Source organism: Globicephala melas, chromosome 10 (assembly GCF_963455315.2).
Source record: "Globicephala melas chromosome 10, mGloMel1.2, whole genome shotgun sequence".
NCBI classification, from domain to species: Eukaryota; Metazoa; Chordata; class Mammalia; order Artiodactyla; family Delphinidae; genus Globicephala; species Globicephala melas.
Window position 1 is genome coordinate 8,915,383 of NC_083323.1, and position 21,345 is coordinate 8,936,727.

Sequence of the window (21,345 nt, forward strand, 5' to 3'; positions counted from 1 at the left end):
CATTCACACTCACTCTGCTCCCCTGTCACGCTTCCTGCCTCAAACCTCGCTCATACTGAATGAGGAAACAGTTTCCGGCACATAGTAAGTGCTCAGTAATATTTTTTACCTAACAAATGGCTTGACATTCATTCATTCATTCAACAAACATCTGCCAGGCACCACTTGAGGGTCTGCGGCTACAGGCAAGAACGAGATATAAACTGTTCCCCAGACAAGCAAAAGCTAAAGGAGTTCATCACCACTAAGCCAACCTTACAAGAAATGTTAAAGGGATTCCTCTAAAAAGAAAAGAAAAGGCCATAACTAGAAATACAAATATTATGAAAGAGAAAATCTCACAGTAAAGACAAACATATAATAAAGGCAGTAGAACAACCACCTATACAGCTAGTAAGAAGGTTAAAAGACAAAAGCAGTGAAACCGTCTATTCTACAATAATGAGTTAAGGGATACACAGAACAAAAAGATGTAAAATATGACGTCAAAAACATAAAATGTGGGAGGGGGAGTAAAAATGTAGCGCTTTTAGAACACACTCAAACTTAAGCGACCATCCACTTCCAAGAGACTGCCATACACATAGGTTGTTACATAAAACCTCATGGTAACCACAAACCAATAGCAGACACAAAAAATAGAGAAAGGAAGACAAACGTAACAGTAAAGAAAGTCATCAAATCACAAGGGAAGAGAGAAGAGAAGAAAGGAACAGAGAAGAACAACAAGAACAACCAGAAGTAATTAACAAAATGGCGGTAAGTGCGCTCCTAGTACATTTCATAATTAATTTAAATGTAAATGGACTAAAGGCTTCAATCAAAAGACTCAGGGGAAAAAAGGGTGTATAGGAGCTCTGTGGCCCTCACATCATGATTGAGAGGACAGACAACAAACAAGAATAAGAAGTGGAAGTAGGGCTTCCCTGGTGGCGCAGTGGTTGAGAGTCCGCCTGCCAATGCAGGGGACACGGGTTCATGCCCCGGTCCGGGAAGATCCCACATGCCGCGGAGCGGCTGCGCCCGTGAGCCATGGCTACTGAGCCTGCGCGTCCGGAGCCTGTGCGCCGCAACGGGAGAGGCCACAGCAGTGAGAGGCCCGCGTATCGCAAAAAAAAAAAAGTGGAAGGAAAATATCTGGTGGTTAGACCTTGGTAAGTGCTGTGGAGGGAACAGCAGGGAGGGGTGCGGGGAGTGGGGTGTTGGGGGGCAGGCCACGGTAATTTGAAGATCCCAGGGTGATCCAGCTGTGGATCCATTACTGCCCCACGCTGGCTTGAGGCTTTACGTGCTAGCACTCCTGAGTCCTCACAGCCCTAGAAGGTGGGTGTCATTCTTTTCGTTTTGCAGATGAGGAAACCGAGGCACAGGCAGGGTGGGTCTCTGGCCCCTGGTCTCACACAGGACCTGAACCAGGCTGTCTGGTTCCTGTGCTGGGAGGGTGGGGTGAGAGCGTCTTAGAAAAACCCTTCCAGGCAACCCGTGGGCCCTCACCCTCGGGCAGGGCAACATCACTGGGGTGTGACAGGCACAGTCCCACGGGGCTCCCCTCCCCCCGCCCCCGGAAGGGCCTCATACTTAGTTTAATGCTCTGCTCTCAGCTCACCATCTCAATTATTTTTTAATAGTTATTATTTTTTTAATATTTATTTAGTTAGTTATTGGGTTGTGCCGGGTCTTTAACTGTGGTACGCGGGATCTTCGTTGCGGTGTGTGGGATCTTTTAGTTGCTGCATGCGAACCCTTAGTTGCAGCACGTGGAATCTAGTTCCCTGACCAGGGATCGAGCCTGGGCCCCCTGCATTGGGAGCGTGGAGTCTTAACCACTGGACCACCAGGGAAGTTCCCCCATCTCAATTATTTTTGAACAAGGGGCCCCGCACTTTTCTTTTGCACTGGGATCCACAAATAGGTAGCCAGTCCTGCCCTCAGAGAAGAAGGCCTCTAACAGATGCTCCCCTCACTCCCATCCCCTCTTCCTCAGGCCTGCCAGCCCTAATCACACAGCCAAGGGGCACTGTCACCCGTCTTCCCCAGGCTCCTTGACAGTGGTGGGGGCAGAGCATTCCTTCTCTGTGTCTCCAAAGCCCAGCGGGCAAAAGCAGACCCTCTGGGACTGTTGGCTGGGTTGGACCAGCTGGGTTGGGATGGAGTGAACTGGCCCCTCTTGCGGGTCCTTGGTGGAGTTATTGGTGCAAATCTCTAACAACTCTGCTTCCTTCTGGGAGATCCTGCGATTCCCCTCTGGCCACATCTGACTCCTGATGCCAGGCTCCTGACTGGGAGGCATCCTCTCAGGACACACCCAATTAGGGGCTCTGGGGTCCAGGGACGTCCCCACCACCCGCCCAGCCCCTGCCCCCTGCACCCTCAGCTCCACCTGTGTGGGGTGAAGAGAGTCAGACGTTTCACACCTTCTCTTTTCACGGGTTGGCAAAGAGGATCAAAGAGGGCTGCCTCTCCTGGGCTGAGAGCAAGGACACACAGGAGTGCGATGAGAGCCCCAGCCTCTGACCCTTGTTCCTCTCTAAGTGCCCCCTCTGAGCATCTCAGGACGCTGGGGCCTCCTCCTCTGTGGTTGAGGAAGCCCCAGAGGCCTGGCCAAAGTCTCAGTACACCCCCAGGCCTGAAGCTCCAGCTCCAGGCTTCTTCGTCCTCTGCATCCTTGAAGCCTGCGCCTGCAGGGGACCAGGGTTTTCACCACCGAGCAGACATGGGACCCTGAAGCCATGACAAAGCCTCCTCGTTCTGCCTCTGTTCATAAACCTCACATGACACTGGTCATTCCAGACCCCCAGCCTGACCTCCTGGAGGCTCCTGGGGACTGCCAGGAGGGAAACTGGGAGGTGTATTAGTCAGGATGTGACTGGCTGTGCTGTGGTAACAAATCGATCCTGAAATCTCAGAGCTATAAAAACTATAACAACAAAAGTTTATTGCTTGGGCTTCCCTGGTGGTGCAGTGGTTAAGAATCCGCCTGCCAATGCAGGCGACACGGGGTCGAGCCCTGGTCCGGGAAGATCCCACATGCCAAGCAGCAGCTAAGCCCGTGCGCCACAACTCCGAGCCCACGCTCCACAACTACTGAAGCCCGCGCGCCTAGAACCCATGCTCCGCAACAAGAGAAGCCACCGCAGTGAGAAGCCTCCACACCGCAATGAAGAGTAGCCCCTGCTCACCGCAACTAGAGAAAGCCCACATGCAGCAATGAAGACCCAACGCAGCCATAAATAAGTAAATAAATTTATTAAAAAAAAAAAAAGAGTTTATTGCTTATCTGTGTCACAGTTCAACTGGACCATCCACAGTATAATGTACCAAGGTCATGGTAGCAAGAAGCATGAGCTGAAGCTTGCAAGGGATGCTTGCAAGAGCCTGGCCAGGCCCAGAGTGGCATCATCCCCTCCACCAACACTCCATCAGCCAGAACTAATTTCCTACCCTACCTAATTGCAAAGGAAGCAGCGGTAGAGGTAGGGGAGCTGATGTAAACACCAGCACTGCCCAGTCATGACTGGTAAGAGAGTTAATGCACATTCTCTGGCCACTTCTGAGAACTGAGCCCCTGTCTTGTTCAGTATCTGGCCCCTCCAAGACCAGCCCCTAGAGCCCCACCCTTGTCCTTGCAGGGATGCAATCTTACCACTTTAGCATCAAGAACTCAAAATCAATCATCAGTCGCATTTTACAGCCGTTACTCCCCACCCCTGTCTTCCCCTCCCAGCACTTAGCATAAGGCCACAATCACCCAGAAGTTCAGGAGCTGAAAGGTTTGCACAGAACAGCCCATGCTCATTCTTTCTCTCGCTGTCATAATTGTTAATTTATCATTTATACTCTCAGCTATTTCTAAAGAGGGTTTCTTAGAAAGTGAAATAAAAGATTAGAAATCATTTAGGGAACAGGAATGAGCTAGATATATTAGAAAGTTGAAATGGACACATTACAGTTGAATAATACAGTAATGTAATACAATAATGTAATTGGTTACCTTTATTACTACAGCACAGTAATAATGCTATCCAACTGGAGCTTCCTAGCAACAGAGGCAAAAAGAGAAACAACTTCTCCCTCCATATAGGCATCCCTTCCTGCTTCTTTGGCCAGCGCTCTTTTCCCTTCCCAAAGCTCTTTCTGTTTATCCTCCCTTGTTTTCAGATCCACTGGGGATAGAGAGATCCCCCCACCACTTTTTAGGCACCCATGTCCCCCTTGCAAGGAAAGAACAGCATAAAGTCAAATGGCTAAGGACATGGAAGCAACCTAAGTGTCTGTCGACAGATGAATGGATAAGGAAGATGTGGCACACATACACAATGGAATATTACTCAGCCATAAAAAGGAACGAAATTCAGTTATTTGTAGCAAGGTGGATGGACCTAGAGTCTGTCCTACAGAGTGAAGTAAGTCAGAAAGATAAAAACAAATACTGTATGCTAACACATATGTATGGAATCTTAAAAAAACTGGAAAAAAAGGTTCTGGGCAGGACAGGAATAAAGATGCAGACATAGAGGACACGGGGAGGGGGAAGGGTAAGCTGGGATGAAGTGAGAGAGTGGCAGGGACATATATACACTACCAAACGTGAAACAGATAGCTAGTGGGAAGCAGCCGCATGGCACAGGGAGATCAGCTGGTGCTTTGTGACCACCTAGAGGGATGGGATAGGGAGGGAGGGAGGGGGATGCAAGAGGGAGGAGATATGGGGATATATGTATATGTATAGCTGATTCACTTTGTTATAAAGCAGAAACTAACACACCATTGTAAAGCAATTACACTCCAATAAAGATGTTAAAAAAAAGAGAGAGTCAAATGGTTACAGTATTAGTGTAAGGGAAGCTCCAACCTGAAGAACTGAGCGTACACAGGACTTGAAGGTCACTCTCACTCTTTTGGCTCTTGGTTAAGGGATGGAGCAGAGGCTAGAACTCCAGGGCAAGAGACACCTTATTCTTCACGGGGAGGGGTCCAGGCCATGGCTTCATCAAGTACCCTGGAACTGCATCTGGAGGGCAGACGCCCCCTCCCCTGATGTCCTACACGTTAAATCACTGAATCCCCAGGATGACCCTGCGAGAGAGGCCTATATCCCCAGTTCGCAAATGGAGCTACTGAGGCCAAGAAGGGAAATGACTTCAGCAATGTTACCCAGCTTCCCCTAAAGACCGAGCCTCAGGGCAGGAGACCCCAAAACTGTGGACGAAATGCTCAGAGTTCTGAGAGGGGGAGGAGTGGGGTTCCCAGCCAGGCCCCAGCTTGGTCAGGAAGGTTCAGGAGATGGAGACCAGCTCCCCTCTCCCCAACCTCAGACTCCAGTTGCCATGACAACAGGGCCTCCATTCCGGGTGTTTGTTGGAAATTTGCATTTTAATGGAGATGTAATTAGAATTTAAAAGCTGAGGCTGGAAGGGACCGAATCCTTCCCAGTCCCTGGGGAGCCAGAACCCCCCCCTCCGACTACTCACCCTCTGCTCCACCCAGAGCCCTATTCTGACATTTTCACAACCGCTATACTCCTGGCGTCTGTCCCCACTGCCCAGATGGGGACCCTGAGGCCCCGAGCAGAGAAGGGACTTATTCAGGATCTCACAGCGAGGACAAGTCCCCAAGGTCTGCTCTGCCCAAGGACCCCCTCCGTGGTGGTGAGGTCTCAGAGCAAGAGCTGGCTGGAGGCAGGGGTGCTGGCTGGCTGAGGGCCCCTCAAGTCCTCCCCTAACTCTTCCAGGCTCACCCTTCCTCTCCCTGTAATCTCACAACCTCTCAGTGGCCCTGGGGGCCTGGCAGGGCTGGGGGACTCCTCCCATCGCACCCCAGGGGGAACTGAGGCCCAAGGGATGTGCCACGGTCACACAGCAGCTTCGTGGCAGAGCTGTGCCTTTGGCTGGTCAGCGTTGAGCCCTTCAAAATATTCCACCCTTGACCCCCCACCCAGAGCCACTATCTGACCCCAGACCTCCGTGGAGAATTTCTAGCAGCTTCTTCCTGTGTCTTTACTAAGTTCTTAAAATCAGTCATGCCAGCAATTTTGTCTTTTCAAATCGTTGAACAGAAGCTACTCTGCCTCTGCCTGGACACCCCCAGACAGGCTGCTGTCCCTGGGGAGTGTCTATGCGCACCATCCTAAACTCCACAAACCCTGGGGTCCCAAACACAGGCCCTCAAGAGGCAGAAAAGGCTCACACCTGCTGAGAATGTAACACGAGTGTGTGAGCAGCACAGGACCCAGATCCCTTGTTCACCTAAAATCCACTTCCCTGCACATGGCCTGGCTCCTAGTATGGGCTCAGCAGATGTTTATTGAGTGAATAGAAGATTAAGTGCCGGGCCTGGTGATGAGAACATGCCATGCAAACTCCCACTGCACCCTCCCCCTCCACACACCCCTGAGGGAGACACCACCAGCGCCCACAAGAGCCCTTCCCCGGGTCAAACAGCTGGTAGGTAGCAAAGGCTGCATTTGAACACAGACCCGCTCACTCCAGGCTCTGGAGCATTACTCTCCCCTTGTGCTGATCACAAAAGCATGGAGGTCCAGCAGCTACATACATGTGCAGGTCACACTCACAAACGTGGACACGGGTCCCACGGGCACACTGCTGGCCCACATGGCAATCCTTTATTTTCAGACATGTCGTGCTTACTCTGTGCCCAACGTGCTGTTCCAAGTATATACTTTGTACTCAGTCCTCACAGCCACCCTGCAAGGTAGGGACCGTTATAATCAACATACAGATGAGGAATCCAAGGCACAGAGAGGTTATGTGACTTGCCCAAAGTCACACAGCGAGTGAATGAAAAAGCCAGAATCGGAACCTACACAGCCTGGCTCCAGAACGCGTGCTCCCTCCAGACCTCAGGACCCCGGAGCCAGGAGCTCTGGGTCCCCACCACCCTCAGCCGTGGGAGGAGGGCTGGACAATATTTCTCAAAGCCCAATTCACAGAGGAGGAAACAGGTCTGGAGAAAGAAGGTGGCCTGCTTTGGGGTACACAGCTGTGTGAGCCCAGGCCAGGAAGCCCAGAGCATCTGCATCAGTCCCAGCCCCCTGGGGGTTCCCCCAGCCCTGCCCATCTCCCAACCCTTCCCTCTGCCCACGGTGCCCTCCCCCACCCGGGGGGACTGAGCAGGAGTGATTGCCTGGTGACAGCCTGGTCAGGAGGAAATGAGACCTGAGGCAGGAGCATCACCTCTCAGAAAAGAAAGCTCCAGAGACCCTGAGAGGGATGTGATGAAACCAGAGGCCAAAAGGAGCCCATTCCTCGCCCATTTAGAACCAGACAGCACAGAAATGGATTTTCTCTTGAGATCTCTTGTGAACACACTTCAAAGCCACTGATGGCAGGAGTAGGAAGTGAGAGGGAGGGAGGGAGAGGCGCCTTGGAAGTAACACAGGGCCAGGCAGCAGAGAGAAGGGAGAGGGCCAGGCGATCACCAGTCAGAAGAGGCAATTGGAAATTCCATTTGGGTTTTCAATTTGAAGGTGGAGAAAGGCCAGGAACTTGGGGGAAGGGGGGTGGTGACTGCATAAGAGAAGGAAAGAGTCAGAGATAAGGAGACAGAGACACACAGAAAGATGGGGAGGCAAAAGCAAATTACAAGATCCCAGGTGTCCCCCCCAACACAGAATTCAAAAAGGTCTCACACACACGCTCACCCACGCTATTGCTCAGGACTCAGAGACCTGGGTTCTAGTTTTCCCTCTGCTCTTGAAATACCCTGTGACCCTGCAGAAGACCCTACCTCCCTCTGAGCCTTGGGGATCCCCCCACCAAGGCCTAGTGAGGTTAAGTTGGTTCCAGAAAGGCCAGGAAGGAGACGGGGATGGGGCACGTGGGCGACAGAGGCTAGGGAAGTGGCCACCTCACTGTGATGCTCCTTCTGTGTGGCCCAGGGCCTGGGCTGAGCAGGCCCGAGGGGCATCCAGAGAAGGGCCAGGGCCCAGCGTTTCCACGTGTAGATGAGGCTGAGGGCAGGAAAGCACCCTGAAGCCAGGCAACCAGGACAGGAACCCACCTGTGAGACCTCACGACTCCCGCCCTCCACCCCCCACAGGGACAGGGACAGAGCAGGAGGGAGCTGCCCTTTCAGAGCCTGTCCCATCAGGGGTCCAAGACAGGCCTGGTACTTTTTAGGTGCCCATATGCGGGCACCTCTTTCTTGCTGAGTGGGGTGGACCCGTCTGTAACATCACTGACCCACCCGGTCCCTATTCGGGTAATAAGAGCTTTACCCGTATTAACTTACTTGCTCCTCACACCCACTTTATTACGGAGCTAAGTCCCATTTAACAGATGAACAAACTGAGGCACTGTCTATTAAGGGATTGAGCGAGTGAGTGCCCAGCTGTCATGTGCACACCTTTCCGGAAGAAAGCCTCATTTCCCCGCTGGGCAGCCCAGCCTGGTGGTTCTGCCTCAGCTTCCCCATTCAGTCTTGGAAGGCCGCGGGGCAGGGACAGCCGGAAGCCAGGGCCACGCAGGGCTGGTCGCAAAGAGCCAGCTGACGTCGAGGGGCGTCCAGACCCCACTCTCGGACACCCCAGCCTGGACGGCGGCGGACCAGATCGCGGTGCCGCGCCGCGCGAGAAAGCTGTCCTGCGGCGCCACCTAGTGGCCAGAGTGGCCGCTCGGCCCCTCCAGAGTCTGGCAGAGACGCTGCAGGAATCTACTGCTTCGCTGGGACATTGGAACACAAAATGTCCCTCCACCCTGGGGACCATGTTCTGACCACCCCAGGTCGGGAGGAGAAAGAGGTACGGTGGAGTTTGGTCCTTTGCCCTCCTGAGGGGCGGACTCACTCATCCCACCTGGACATCTCTGCCTTCATCTATCTGATTCGTGCATTTATGGAGCCCTTACTGTATGCCAGGCTCTGTTCCAGGCGCTGGTGAACAAAGAAAGATCCCTGCCTTTGTAGAGTTTACAGTGGAGAATGGGTGAGGAAACAGTCACTAAACAATAAATGAGTGGGACTTCCCTTGTGGGCAGTGGTTAAGACTCCAAGCTCCTCGTTCAGGGGGCCCAGGTTTGATCCCTGCTCAGGGAACTAGATCCCACATGCATACCACAACTAAGAGTTCGCATGCCACAACTAAGGAGCCCTCCTGCCACAGCTAGGACTCGGTGCAACAACAACAACAAAAAAAATTAAAATAAAACAATAAATGAAGATAATAAAAGAAATTAAAAAACAATCTGGCTATTTCAGAAGCAGGAGAAAAAGAGCCTGTCTGACAGCATCACTGAGCTCCAGGGGACCCACAACCCTCAGGGCAAATCCGTGGAGCCTGATGCCAATGAAACCATGCAGCCCTCCTTGCTCCTCTGGGGTCACTCCTGTCCCAAGGGACATGCCCTCACTACAGGATCCTCCTGCCTGAGATACTCCCCTCCCACATGGCCGGCTCCTCTTCTCCTCCAGAGTCCTCCTGACTCCCACCCAGCGCCCCTGCAATGCTCTCCTGGGTGGGTGGCACTGGGGAGCAGTGCATAACTGCTCAGGCCAGGCTGTCTGTCTTGATTCCCAGGTCTGATACCACCTTGTGACCTGGACAGGTTCCTTGGCCTCTCTGTGCCCCTTTCCTCATTTGTAAAATGGGGGAAGCAGTTGTTCCTGCTCCAGAGGAGGGGAGGGCAGTGGTGGTATAAGTGAGTTAACAAATGTAAAACACTTAAGACAGCACCTTGACACAATGTTTGTTATTATTAACATCTGTTTAGGTTTTTCCCTCCTGGACTAGCTGATGGAGGTTAGTGAGGTTCATTCACAAAGGACCAACTGAGTCACCTCCATGTCCTACACGCTACAGTGTCATGTATACAAAAGGATCTCAGAACATGTTTGTACGGTGAATTCGGGGTTCCCCCTCATTCACCACTGATTTATTGAGTGCCTTTTGCATGCCAAGTACTGGGCTAGGAGCTGCAGATGGAGCAGTGATCAAGACAGGTTTCCTCCCCACAGCAAGAAGAGTACTAATTTCTAAGCCAGAAGTTCTCAAACTATTTTGTCTAAGAACTCTTTACTCTTAAAAAAATTCAGGATCCCAAAGAGCTTTTGTATGTGTAACTAACAAGAGCTACCATGTTAGAAACTAAAACAAAATTTTAAAAAACTTATTAATTCATTTAAAACAATAACAAGCCCACACATTAACATAAGTGACATATTTTAATGAAAACAAAACAAAATAGTGGGAAAACACTGATATTGTTTTGCATTTTTGCAAATGTCTCTAATGGAAGATAGCTGGATTCTCATGCCGAACTAGATCTGTGCGATATGTTGCTCTGGTTGAAGTATAATACTTCCAAAAATACATTCCCCTTTTTCGTAAAAATTGAGAATACTAACACTCCGTCCCGAGCGCGGCCTTGCCCACTACGGAGACGCCTGACGCGATAGGACTGACCCACCAGGCTGGGCTAGCGGTGGACGGCTTCCGGGAGAAGGCGGGGCCTGGCTCCCAAAGGGTCAGTGGGGTTGCGATTGGACGACAAATGCGTCCTTCGGCGCGTTGGCCCCGCCTCCAGATCCCGCCCAGTGGTAAACCTAACGCCTGCGTCCTAAGGAAGGTGGGCACTTCCGCCCGCCCACTGCGGAACTTTTTGTTCTAGCTCGCGTTTCCACCGAAACGATAAGGGCGGCCAAGGCGGAAGTAGTTGAGGCGTGTGGGCGGAGCTAAGCACCGCTATGTCGGTTTCCTTGCTGCGGCGAGGTTTGGAGCTTTTGGGGGTGCCTGAGGGTGAGGAGCTTCTTCCCAGAGACGTCCAGCCTGGGCGGGAAGGCGGCAGGGGCTGGGGGCAGGAGCCCCGAGGGTGCGAACGATCCAGACCGGGCTTAGCCTCGGTGGGATGGGAACCCTGAGCGCCCTCCGAACCGAGTCGGTTCCTCTCTTCCCCTACAGCCCCCAGGGACGCGCCAGGCCAAACCAAGATGAGCGAGGCTCCGATGAAGCGGACGCGGAAGGCAAAGGCGGCCCAGGCCCAGAAACTGCGGAACTCGGCCAAGGGAAATGTGCCCAAATCGGCGCTGGGTGAGCTCGGGAAGGGGCTGGACGCGCTGCTACCGGGGTCGGGGGGCGGTGCCGGGGAGGAGGGAGCGCTAGAGTGAGGGCTTGAAATGTTACCCAGGAGTTTCTAGAATACCTGCTGTGCGACGGGCGTGGGGCGGGACCCTGGGAACACGGAGGTGAACGAATCACATTGTCCCGCCCTTCAAGGTCTACAGCCCTAGTAGGGAGAGAAGCATCGAAGAGTTTCAAAATCAGCGTATGGTTGCTGTGATAGGGTCTATGCATTAAGACTGTGGTGCTCTGAGAGGGACTTAGAATGAAAGGCCAAATCGGACTTCTCTGAGGAAGCAACAGTTAAGCCCAGACCCGATGGAAGTATACGAGTGAACCGGGGGAAGAGTATTCTAGAGAGAATGGCATATGCGGAGTCAGAAGTTTATTGCCTTTGAAATCTTGAAAAAAAAGAAGCCTGGTCAAAGTGACATACAGGGAACGAGGGTCAGAGATGGAGCATTAAATAAAATTAATACTCCGTGTGCCAGGTGCTGTTATAAGCCTCGTACAAATGTTTGCTCATGTAATTGCTCCCAGCAACCCTGTGAGGTCGGCACTATCATTACCTCCATTTTACAGAAGCAGAAACAGGCCCCTGCCCAGATAGTACAGGTAGAAACCAGGCAGATTGTCTCCAGAGCCCTGATCCCACCTACTGCTTCAAGATGCTATGGCCTGGGCGGTGGTGATGGTGCGGAGATAAGAGAATTGTGCAGGTGGAAGATGCGGTGAGGAGGGGGCATTGATGGCGTCAGTGGTGAATTGGCTGTGAGGATGGAGGCAGAGGGAGTCAGCGAGTACGGAATGTCTTGGGGGATGTGGCGCCACTTAACGAGACCTGCAGACTTGAGGAGCTGGAGTGGGCAGGAATGTAGGGTGTTTTTCACCTGTGGCAGGACTTGGTGAGCTCCTAGTGTCTTTGAATCCCCAGGGCCTCGTGCATAAAAGGTGTTCAAGTTGTTTGTTAAAAGAACTATGGTTGAGGTCTATCCCGATGGGGCTTTTTCTGTAAACCTACATCGTTGGAAACGCCTCATAGATTAACTGTGTGGTTTCCTTTACTCATAGAACTACCTGTTAGATCTGTGGGAAAGAACTACAAGACAGAGCTGCCAAGTAAACTATGAAAAACCTAACGAACTTTTTATCTTAGGTATTGGCATATCCCAATGATCTGTACTGTTCTAAGGTGTGATGGCTTAGGAGTGAATATGATTTGAACCTAATACATTTTTAGAGGATGTCAAATTCAGAACCAGGCAGATCCATCTCCTGACCCTAAACATGGTCCTAAAGTAAATCACTTGAGGAAATTGGATCCCAAAGATTACAGGTGGGGAATTTTGAAGTGTGTCCATATTTCATTGGAGATCAAAGAAGCCTAACTAAAAGAATTGTGGGCTGACTCATGATAACTTCTTTTTGAAAGGGCTATTTTATCTTGAAGATTTATGAGTTTGGAGGAACTAAGGGGATTGGCAGTGGAATCGAACGTGTGGAATTCCTTAAAAATTTATTGACTTAAATAACTGTCTGTGTTACACATAATAAAAAAAAACCCTTTAAAAAAAAAAAAAGAAAGAACTATGAATTCTGAGGAAATACAGCATGAGCAAAAGTGTGGAGGCAGGAAAGTGAGCCTGGGTTGAGCCACAGTGGTGCTGGTGTGGAACAGGCACACAAGGGGCCCGAGGGAGGTCACGCCTCCATCCCAGCCCCCGCCCCACCACCCTGTCATGGCACATGACTGAGGACTAGAGGATTCTCTCAACCCTCAGTGGCCAACCTAAAGAACACCTCTGTGGCTCCACCTTGGTCTGAGCTACACACCATCTCTTGCCTGGATTATTGCAGAAGCCTCCTAACTGGTCTCCCTTCCACTGCCCCCTCCCCCAGTAATCTTGTTCTCACCATAGCAGCCGAAGTGATCCCGTAAAATCCTGAGTCAGACCTGTCTCTCCTCTGCCCTGCACCCACCAGGGTGAGAGCCTGAGTCTGTCAGTGCCTGCTCAGGCCCCACATGATCTGCTCCTTCCAGCTTCGTCTCCTCGGCTTCTCCCCTCTCTGTCCAACCACTTTCTGTTCTTCAAGCACATTAGTCACACTTCTGCTTCAGAGCCTTTGCACTGGCTGTTCCCTCTACCCAGAATGCTCTTCTCCCACAGTGTCACACTCTCTCCCTCCAGTCTTTGCTCAGAATTCATTTCAGTGAGGCCTTCTCAGAGCCTCCTGTTTGGAATTGCAACCCTCCCCCCAGCATCTCTCATTTCTGTTTACTATTCTCTTTTTCTCCATAAAATGATCACCCTCTGAAATACCGTTTACCTTGTGTACCATCTCTCTTCCCACGGAATGGAAGTTCCATGAGGGCAGGACTTTTTGTCTGTTCTGTTTCCTGCTCTGTGCTCTTGCACCTAGAACAGTGGCTGACACACACACAGTAAGTGCCCAGGCCACCTTTGTGGAGTAAATCACTTGAGCAGGTGGAACCAAGGGGGACTTTGAGCAGGACCTGTGTGGGGTGTGGTTTTGACAGAAGAGCCCAGGCTGTTGCAGCAGCCTGGGGAAGGGACGACAGGGCTTTTGGTAGGGCCATGGGAGGTGGGAGTGGGGTGGGGAGATGTCAGGAGGGGACCCAGAAGGCTTCCAGGGAGTGAATCTGAAATGATGCCACCCTGCCTGCCATCCACAGCTGAGTTCCAGAAGCGAGAGCGTCGAGGTTACCTTGGAGTAAACCTGAGGTTTATGACTAGTGCAAGAAGCACAGTGGCCGAATCCGTCACCCAGCAGGTTCGTCAGGGGGATGGGCTGTGGGAAGGAACCTGGGGGGTGAGAACTGAGGCTGTTCCTGGGATCTTTGGGAGTCTCAGCCCTGAGCATAGGCTGGAGGGTGGAGCCCCCTCCAGGCTCCTAAGAGCTGGACACCCCGCTGTGCTGTGAGGGGCCTCCCCCTGGAGGGCCGAGAGCAGTGTGGGGAAGGTGGGAGGCCGGGCCTGGCCTTGCTCCCCTGGGACCCCTGTGGGCCTCCGCTGGCTCCTCTGTAAATGGAAACCACATGCCCTGCCTCCCGGGACGGTGTGAGGGCCAGGTGAGAGGGTGACACTTGGTCGGCTGCACCAGGTTGTGTGGCTGCAAGTGGCTGGGAGTCCCCACCCAGGGCTCCTGACTCTCACACCCCCCAAGATTGTGCGCCAGGACCGGGGCCGCAAGGCCTGTGACCGGCCTGTGGGCAAGACTAAGAAGAAGAAGAAGGCCGAGGGCACCGTGTTCACCGAGGAAGACTTCCAGAAGTTCCAGCAGGAGTACTTCGGCAGTTAGGCTCCCGGGAGGGCACAGCCGCCTCGGACCTCTCAGCCTGGCTCAGGAAAGCCGTGGAGTGGAGGCTGGCACGGAGCTGGCGAGCTGGAAGCCCAGGGGAGGACCTTCGCTCAGACCCGAACTGACATCTGCAGGCTCGGGAGGTACTATCTGCCTGCTGGAAAGGAACACATTGGACTGTTTTGTCTGCTTTGGCCCAGGGAGGGCCTCGGGGCTGTTTGCTGTGGAGAGGCCTGTCACTGGGCCCTTGGGGACCACACCTCTGATAGGACGAGGGCCGCTGGGTGGGCTTTCGGGTTCTAATAAACGTGGCCCGGGGCTGTGTGTGCTGCTCTAACAGGGTGTCTCCCGCCTCCTCTGGCACCGAGGAGCCTTCCCTCCCTCCCCCACCTCCCGGCTGGTTCTTAGGGCTCCAGGTCAGAAGTCCTGCAGCCCAGCCCCGGCGCAGGTACCACCAGAGAGCAGTTCACCCATCCGCAGACCCCGCAGGCCTCCTCTCCCTGGGGTGGCAGCCCCAGCTGAGAAGGCAGCTCTTGAGGAAGCTGAGGGCGGGAGCATGGCTGCCTCAGCCCAGTGCCCAGGGCTTGTGCCCTTGTGTGTTTTTGGGGGGGGGGGTGGGATGAAAGGCCACTTCTTGTTTCTCTGACCTCTGTCACAGGAGGTGGGGACTAGTGGGGCGACTCAGGAGGTGAGCTCAAGAAATAGGGTTTTACACGCAGGTCTGCCGAGCAGAAGGGTGGTGCTGGGCCCAGAGCTGCACCACCAGGGGAAGGTGGAGGCCGGGCCGCGTCCGGCGGGGGCAGCGCAGGGCAGGTGCTGTTGAGCAGATGCCCGAGTGAGCGGGTGGTGCTGCCCAGCTGGGTCTTCAGTGTGGCACTGATGACAAGTCCTAGAAGCCCAGGGGTCCCTTCTGGGGAGGGGGCCCTGGAGGCCTCCAGGCTGCTCCGTCTGGCTCGCCTAGTGCCACCCCCCGCACGCCTAAAGGCTCCCTGGGACACGTGTTGTCTGGTAGGGGACTTCTGAAGGGACCCTGCCGTGGGTTCTTCTGTGCAAGAGAAGGGGAAGTTTTACCCCTCACACAGCCAGACCCCGGCAGGGCTGTTCCTGGTTGCTATCCAGCTTTCCATGCCAAGTGGGGACAGGAGGGGACCACAGAATTGCCTGAGGCAGAGTTGGCGCCTGTCTTGTCTGCAGTGCAGGTGGCCTCCGAGAGTAGGAAGCAGACCAGCCATCCAGGAAGTCAAGGTGGGCAGAAGAGGTGTCGTGACTCCAAACGGTATTGCGCCACCGTCCTCAGATGGCTTGTTCCAAGGGAGAGGGGGTGTTTTCCCAAGCTCTCCTCCTGCCTGCTGAGCTTCACTGACCCCTGTGAGGAGAGACACTCCGGTGTCCTTGGAGGCTCATTCCCTTCCTCTGTTAAGCAGCTTAGCAAGCAGCAGCCTCAGCTTCTTGCTTTCTCTCACCAGTTCTCTGAAGAACCGGCTGACCAAGGCCCCTTTCTAACGTGCATGCACCTGCTGTTATGTCATCACGAACAGGTTCCTGCCCCCTCCCCAGGTGTAGAATGAGGGGCCTGCCTCTGCGGGAGGGTGAGAGCAGGGGTCCTGCGCTTCTCTGCTTGTGAGTTTCCAGTAAGTCTTAATGTTTGTGCCGAGTAGCACCAGTGGGTGTGTGTCCGTGACCCCAAGGCATGACTGACGTTAGCGTTCACCCAAGACACTGGTCCTATGGGTCGGGGTGGGGCCCCACAATCTGCTGTTAACAGTCACCGTGGACGGCTCCGTTGCAGGTGGTGAGAAGGCAGCGGGTGGGGACCCTGGGGAGGCGGGTGCTGGCGATGGAAGGAGGAGGATGTGCCACCGGGGAGGGGTGCCGGTGCAAGAGCCACACATGGGGGTGCTGACCATGAGCCGCGGACCGGGTGACTGACAATCTTTTGGGAAAGGGACAGGAACCAAGTAAGAGGACACTGTGGTGCCACATTGAGGGCTGGGAGGAAGAGGCCTTCCCTGATGGAGCGGCTCTATCACTGGTGGTTTGGAGGAGCTGACACATTTGCCTAGAGACCCAGGAGGGCAGGACTGCCACGTGGGACCTCGGCCAGGGTGTGTGTATGAGGCTTAAGTTCCTGCAGGAGTTGGGCCGATCCCCATCAGGTGACATCTAACACAGCTGGGGCCAGGGAGCCCTCCTAGAGAGGTGGGTGGGACCATCTGCCCATTCCTCCGCGGCTTTTTCTCAGGGTGCTCTCCCCATTCTACGTCCACAACTTTCCCTGTCCTTCGAAGCCCAGCTCAGGGCAGTTAAGACCTCGATCACCAGGTCCAAGGTCCACATGTGACACCTCCCTTGGTGCCTTGGGGAAGCATTCCCATCTGGGCCACCACCATTACTTCTCCCACATTACCCTCTGTTAGGCATCAGGAAGCAGGTGAGGGGAATATCAGCCCCACCACAGGAGGCAAAACAGGCAAACGCCCATAACCCTGGGTTCAAATAGGCTCTACAACTCCTCCAACCGCCCTCTACCGTAGGACCTGTGTGCCTGGTGCCCCATCTGCATCACCCTCATCCCAACCACTCTTCTACACTTTCACAATGGAAAAATGGTCCTCCCTCAGCAGGCCCTAAAGGACCCAAGGAGAGAAGAAACCTGCGCCGGCCGGGCTCACTCTTGTACTCAACAGAAGATGACATCTCCCTTATCTTGCAATAAAATAAGCTACCAGCCAGGACTGCAGGGCCCTTTCATCCCGACATCAGGGATGGCAGGCCTTCCAGCTCGCCGAAGGTGCCAGCCAGGGAAGCAGCCAGCCTTTCGGCCCTGCTCTTCCATTTGTTCCAGCAAGAACCGAGAAGCCATCTTTCCCTGAATAGACCCTTCTGGAAAGGCCTCTAAGAACTGCAGCAGTTTATCAGTGAAACCGAATCCCCTTGTGCCCAGCTCAGACTGTGGGGCCTTATCTGGGTACTTACTGTTGGCACAAAGCAACAATCATGCGGGAACAGGGGGAGCCCAGGCTCCACTTCTCTGCCACCCTGCTCTTTCATAAAATTCCCCAGCCTCACTCGCACCCAAGGGTGCTTAACATCGAGTCAGACAGTTTTTGGTTCTGGGGAAATCACCCAGCCACCTACTAGGGGGTTATCTAGCCCAACTCCGTCTCAGGGGTCCAACTGGTCATCAGTGACCCTGACATACAGCCCAACAGTGTCAGAAAAAAAGAATCTCACTCTGGGCTTCAATTCCAAGTCCCGATAGCCAACCCCAAAGCAAACTGGTGCTTCTGCGGATTGACTGGGCTCTTTACCAGAGGCAAGAAACCAGACGCAGCAGTCTGCAAAAATACTTTCACTACAAAATAATTTATTAAAACACACAGCTTCAGCACTAGCCTATGTACAAACACACACCCTCCTGACTACCCTACAGCTAGGGGGTCCTCTTCTTCCCCCGTGCCTTGCGGACCTCTTCTATTAAATCTTTCAGATACTGGATCTCCTTGGCCAAGGAATCTGCCTTCTCTTTCAGAGCCTCATTCTTCTTTTCTAGCTCTTTACATTCACCAGTGAGGGCCTCCTGCTCTGCCCTCTTCTTCTGGCGGTACCTAGTGGCTGCTGTCTTGTTCTGCTCCATTTTCTTCAGTTTCTTATCTAGTTTCTCACCCTTTACTTTCGCTGCTGTCATCTTCTCTCCAGGAGGGTCATAGGGCTTGGGGCGGGCAGAGCCACCAGGGGCACCTGGAGATAGCAGGCTTCTATTTGGAGAACCCCTGGAGGTAGGGGGGCTATGCTGGGGAGAGCCCAGATAGGAGTCAGGGCTCATACAGATGCCACTATCATTATCTGAGGGGGCATCCTCTTCCTTTACGCATGGAGGGACCAGCATAAGGTAAGCAGTGGAGTCTGGCTTCCCATCTTCTTCAGACGTCACTTCACTGCACAGCTCTAAAGTAAAAGAATGATCTGGAGTGGAGAACAGGGCCCCTGGGGAGAGGGGAAGAGGCTGCAAGAAAGTGAAAGGGGCACCCTGGTCAGTTGTTGGCAAACTTTCTGGAAGATAGCCTATTGGGTTCACAAGCTGGGGGGGCTCCTTAGTAGCCTCCTGGAGTAGGGGGTCAAAGAGATCACACGTGTCATCCAACGAGGCCAAAAGCTCATCTGGCATGGTTTCCAGATCATCTATACCCAACAGAGCATTAAAATCAAACTCCTTCAGATCCATTTTCTCCACCATCCAATCTGTCCCAGAGAACGCATCCTCTGCAAAAAAAGAAAGTTGGAACCAATGAGTCAAATGTACAGGACTATCACCAGATCCCACCAGCAGATAAAAGCAGCCCACTCACCCTTGCCGTTATCTGAGGCACTGACCAACCCATCCATAGCCAGCCATTCGGAGAAGCCCGCCTTAGCCTTGTCGCCAGAGAACCCATGAGGTTTGAAGTGCTTGGCCACCTCCAGGTAGTCATCTAGGAGACCCAGGCTCTCTTCAGCCCCCAAACCCGACTGGTCGAAGGGGGACATGAAGTCCACCACCAACACCTCGCTGCTCAGGAAGCTCTTCTCGGCCATGTCGCGAGGTTTTGGTGGAATCGAGGAATGTGCTTAACTCGAAGGTGTCTTTGTCGGTTACAGCAACGCTGCTGCTGAATGCCTTGAAAAGCCTGAAGACAAATCAGAAACCAAGTCCCATTAAAGATCAGCTGGCCTGAGAATTTCATCTTTTCATCCATGAGGCAAGATGGCCAAAATAGAACTCCATTCGGTGTTGAGAATCGGTACCACGTGGCCCCAGGGCCATCGCGTCACCGCCGCGTCCCTCAGGCTGCACAAAATGGACGCCCGGCCGTTCCCCACCGGCCAGAACAGGAAGCCGCCCCACCCGCACGTCCAAATCCGCCTCTGGACGCCCGGCCCCGCCCACGCCCCCCGTGACTCACGCGGCGGCCGCCGCCGCCCTACCACGCCGCCATCTTGGCCGCTGCCACGTTTCGCGGGGCACCAGGTGGAAGCCGGCGGATTCGGGGGGCCGGGGCTGCCGGGGGCTCCCGACCCAAGGGCGCCGGAGTTTTGGGGACACCCAAGCAGGGGCCACGCGTTATGAGCGCTCGTAAAACCACTCCCGCCTCCGCGAAGCCGCCCAGCCGCCGGCCGCTCCCAAGCAGGCAGAAACCCCTCACCGACCCAGGGGTGCACGGCCAGAGCAGCGCAGGCCCAGTACTTACGCCATGGCTTAAGCCGCTGGGGGGTGCCGCTGCAGAGCCTGGTGCTGCTGCCGCCGCTGCAAAAGCCAATGCTGCCGCAGGCACTGCTGCCTCTAATACGCCATGGTGGCCGCGGACGCTACGGGAGCGGAGAAAAGAAGGCACGCACTCGCACGGAGAAATCACATATACAGACAGAAGGAGAAAAAATGGCGGCGAGACGACGAGCTCGGGGCCTTTATAAACTCTGCTCCCTGTGAGGACGCATCACAGACCATATCCTTCCGCCGCGGTCACGTGACTCGCGCCTCCCACCCACGCATTGCCATCTATTCGACGGCCCTATCGTTTCCAATCTCCGACTTTTAAGTCTAGGGCGTAGCTGTGAAGAGAGAATGAATTGTTTTTATTTACGGCCTCAAGAAAAAGACGCACTACTTTACAAGGATTTTAAGATGAAAGGGTCACTCCCGTCCGCCGCCGGGGAGCGCGGAGGGATTCGCCACACTCATTTCCGGCGTTAGGCCGAAGGGCGGAGAGAGAAGTCTTTCATCCCAAGAAAGGTTTTTACTGTGAAGTACGAGGTCTCCTAGTTCTCGCGCGATATGCTGGAGGAGAGCGCGCATCAAGATGATTGGTCAGACATGGTGAGTCATATATATCTCGAGTTTCTATTGGCTCAGGCCGCTGATCTGCGCGGGAAGGGGCGGAGCGGCCGACGGTTCCCTCCGTCTGGTTCTGCGGTATCTCCGGTTTTCTCTGTGACGGCGCTTTGCAGTGGCTTCCTCAGCCCTGCCCACCCGCAGCCGGTCAGGATTGCCCCGGGCAGCCCGGGCCCAGTGCGTCCCAAATAGTGGCGTTAGGCCCCGCCCCTTGCAGTCCTTTTCTGCCGTCCTCAGTGAAGCTCCAAAGTAGCGACCAGGTTCAGGCCCAAAGATGAAACTAGGCAAAAGGAAATGTCATTTCGTGTGCGTTTTCACACACAAACACTTGCAAAATACTGAGGACGTGCAAGCCCTTCAGTAGTTGAAAGGGGAGGCTGATGACCTCAGTCGAGATCACCCGATCTATGCGCACCTACCATCAAAGGCGAGTCGGGGAAATGCGTAATCCTATAGTCTATCGTATTTTTACATATCCGTTTAGCTAAAATATGTTTGCTATTTTATTGAAGAATGCAGCCTATCACAGGGGAACTTCTTTCAGTTCATGTAGTTTCAGTTCCTCTAAGAAGAAAGAGAGATTTTATTCAGCTGCTCTCTCTCACTCTAGGGTAGTTTCAATTAGCTCCCAACGCTGTACAACTCCCAGGCATAACCGCTTCCCAGCAAGTCCTCCTAATGCCCAATTGCCGGAGTTTGTGTATTCGGAGGCCGCAGTCCAGGTCAGGCCAACAACTTGCTCTCTCTACTGGGGAACTGTTAAGAGCAACAAGAAAGCCCTCCCCCACCCTCCAGCCCTCTCGTCAGACACTGCGGGGGCGGAAACCTTGAGGTTCTGCTTCCATTCCTTTCAGTAAGCCCTACAAATATTATTTCTGAGGACTGATGTCAAAAATTTGGGAAGGACTGTCCTACATTACTGACCATTCATTGACTTGATTCAGTCTAGCCCAGCAATTTTACAATGGTAAACTGAGGACTAAAGGGATGAAGGGTCTTGCCCAGTGAAGGCAGTATGGGGTAGGAGTTAGAAGAGATTTTAGGGGTAAACCCCGCAAACTTGGCTCTTCCATTTATTAGCGGA

At 53.6% G+C, this 21,345-nt stretch overlaps 2 protein-coding genes and 1 non-coding gene across 4 annotated transcripts; 2 read left to right on the plus strand and 1 right to left on the minus strand.

Moving 5' to 3' along the window:
- Positions 1-10,595: 10,595 nt before the first annotated feature.
- Positions 10,596-14,716, plus strand: RPS19BP1 (ribosomal protein S19 binding protein 1). Of its 2 annotated transcripts, none has more exons than XM_060306157.1 (4): positions 10,596-10,750; positions 10,913-11,041; positions 13,767-13,864; positions 14,195-14,716. In XM_060306157.1, exons 1-4 carry the CDS (start codon positions 10,699-10,701, stop codon positions 14,390-14,392), a joined length of 477 nt encoding a protein of 158 aa, XP_060162140.1. In that variant the 5' UTR covers positions 10,596-10,698; the 3' UTR covers positions 14,393-14,716. The 2 variants fall into 2 exon arrangements, with proteins under 2 accessions (XP_060162140.1, XP_030711770.1); XM_030855910.2 differs by having other exon boundaries at positions 14,258-14,716.
- On the plus strand, positions 12,053-12,183 carry LOC115853112 (small nucleolar RNA SNORA18). Its single transcript, XR_004039427.1, has one exon. It is a non-coding gene; the product is annotated as a small nucleolar RNA SNORA18 (small nucleolar RNA).
- A 3,023-nt stretch (positions 14,717-17,739) lies between the features above and the next one.
- Positions 17,740-20,091, minus strand: ATF4 (activating transcription factor 4). The gene is made up of 3 exons (XM_030855909.3): positions 19,621-20,091; positions 18,742-19,059; positions 17,740-18,655 (listed from the first exon to the last, which is right to left on the minus strand). The coding sequence occupies exons 2-3, from the start codon at positions 18,965-18,967 to the stop codon at positions 17,826-17,828; spliced, it is 1,056 nt and encodes a 351-aa protein (XP_030711769.1). The 5' UTR covers positions 18,968-19,059; positions 19,621-20,091; the 3' UTR covers positions 17,740-17,825.
- Between the last annotated feature and the right edge of the window lie 1,254 nt (positions 20,092-21,345).

Coding starts and splice junctions, on each gene's coding strand:
- RPS19BP1 (XM_060306157.1), top strand. CDS start 10,699: ATGTCGGTTTCCTTGCTGCGGCGAGGTTTGGAGCTTTTGGGGGTGCCT. Junction 11,042..13,766: donor TGTGCCCAAATCGGCGCTGG/GTGAGCTCGGGA, acceptor TGCCATCCACAG/CTGAGTTCCAGAAGCGAGAG. Junction 13,865..14,194: donor CCGAATCCGTCACCCAGCAG/GTTCGTCAGGGG, acceptor CGGCTGCACCAG/GTTGTGTGGCTGCAAGTGGC.
- ATF4 (XM_030855909.3), bottom strand. CDS start 18,967: ATGGCCGAGAAGAGCTTCCTGAGCAGCGAGGTGTTGGTGGTGGACTTC. Junction 18,656..18,741: donor TGCCTCAGATAACGGCAAGG/GTGAGTGGGCTG, acceptor CTTTTTTTGCAG/AGGATGCGTTCTCTGGGACA.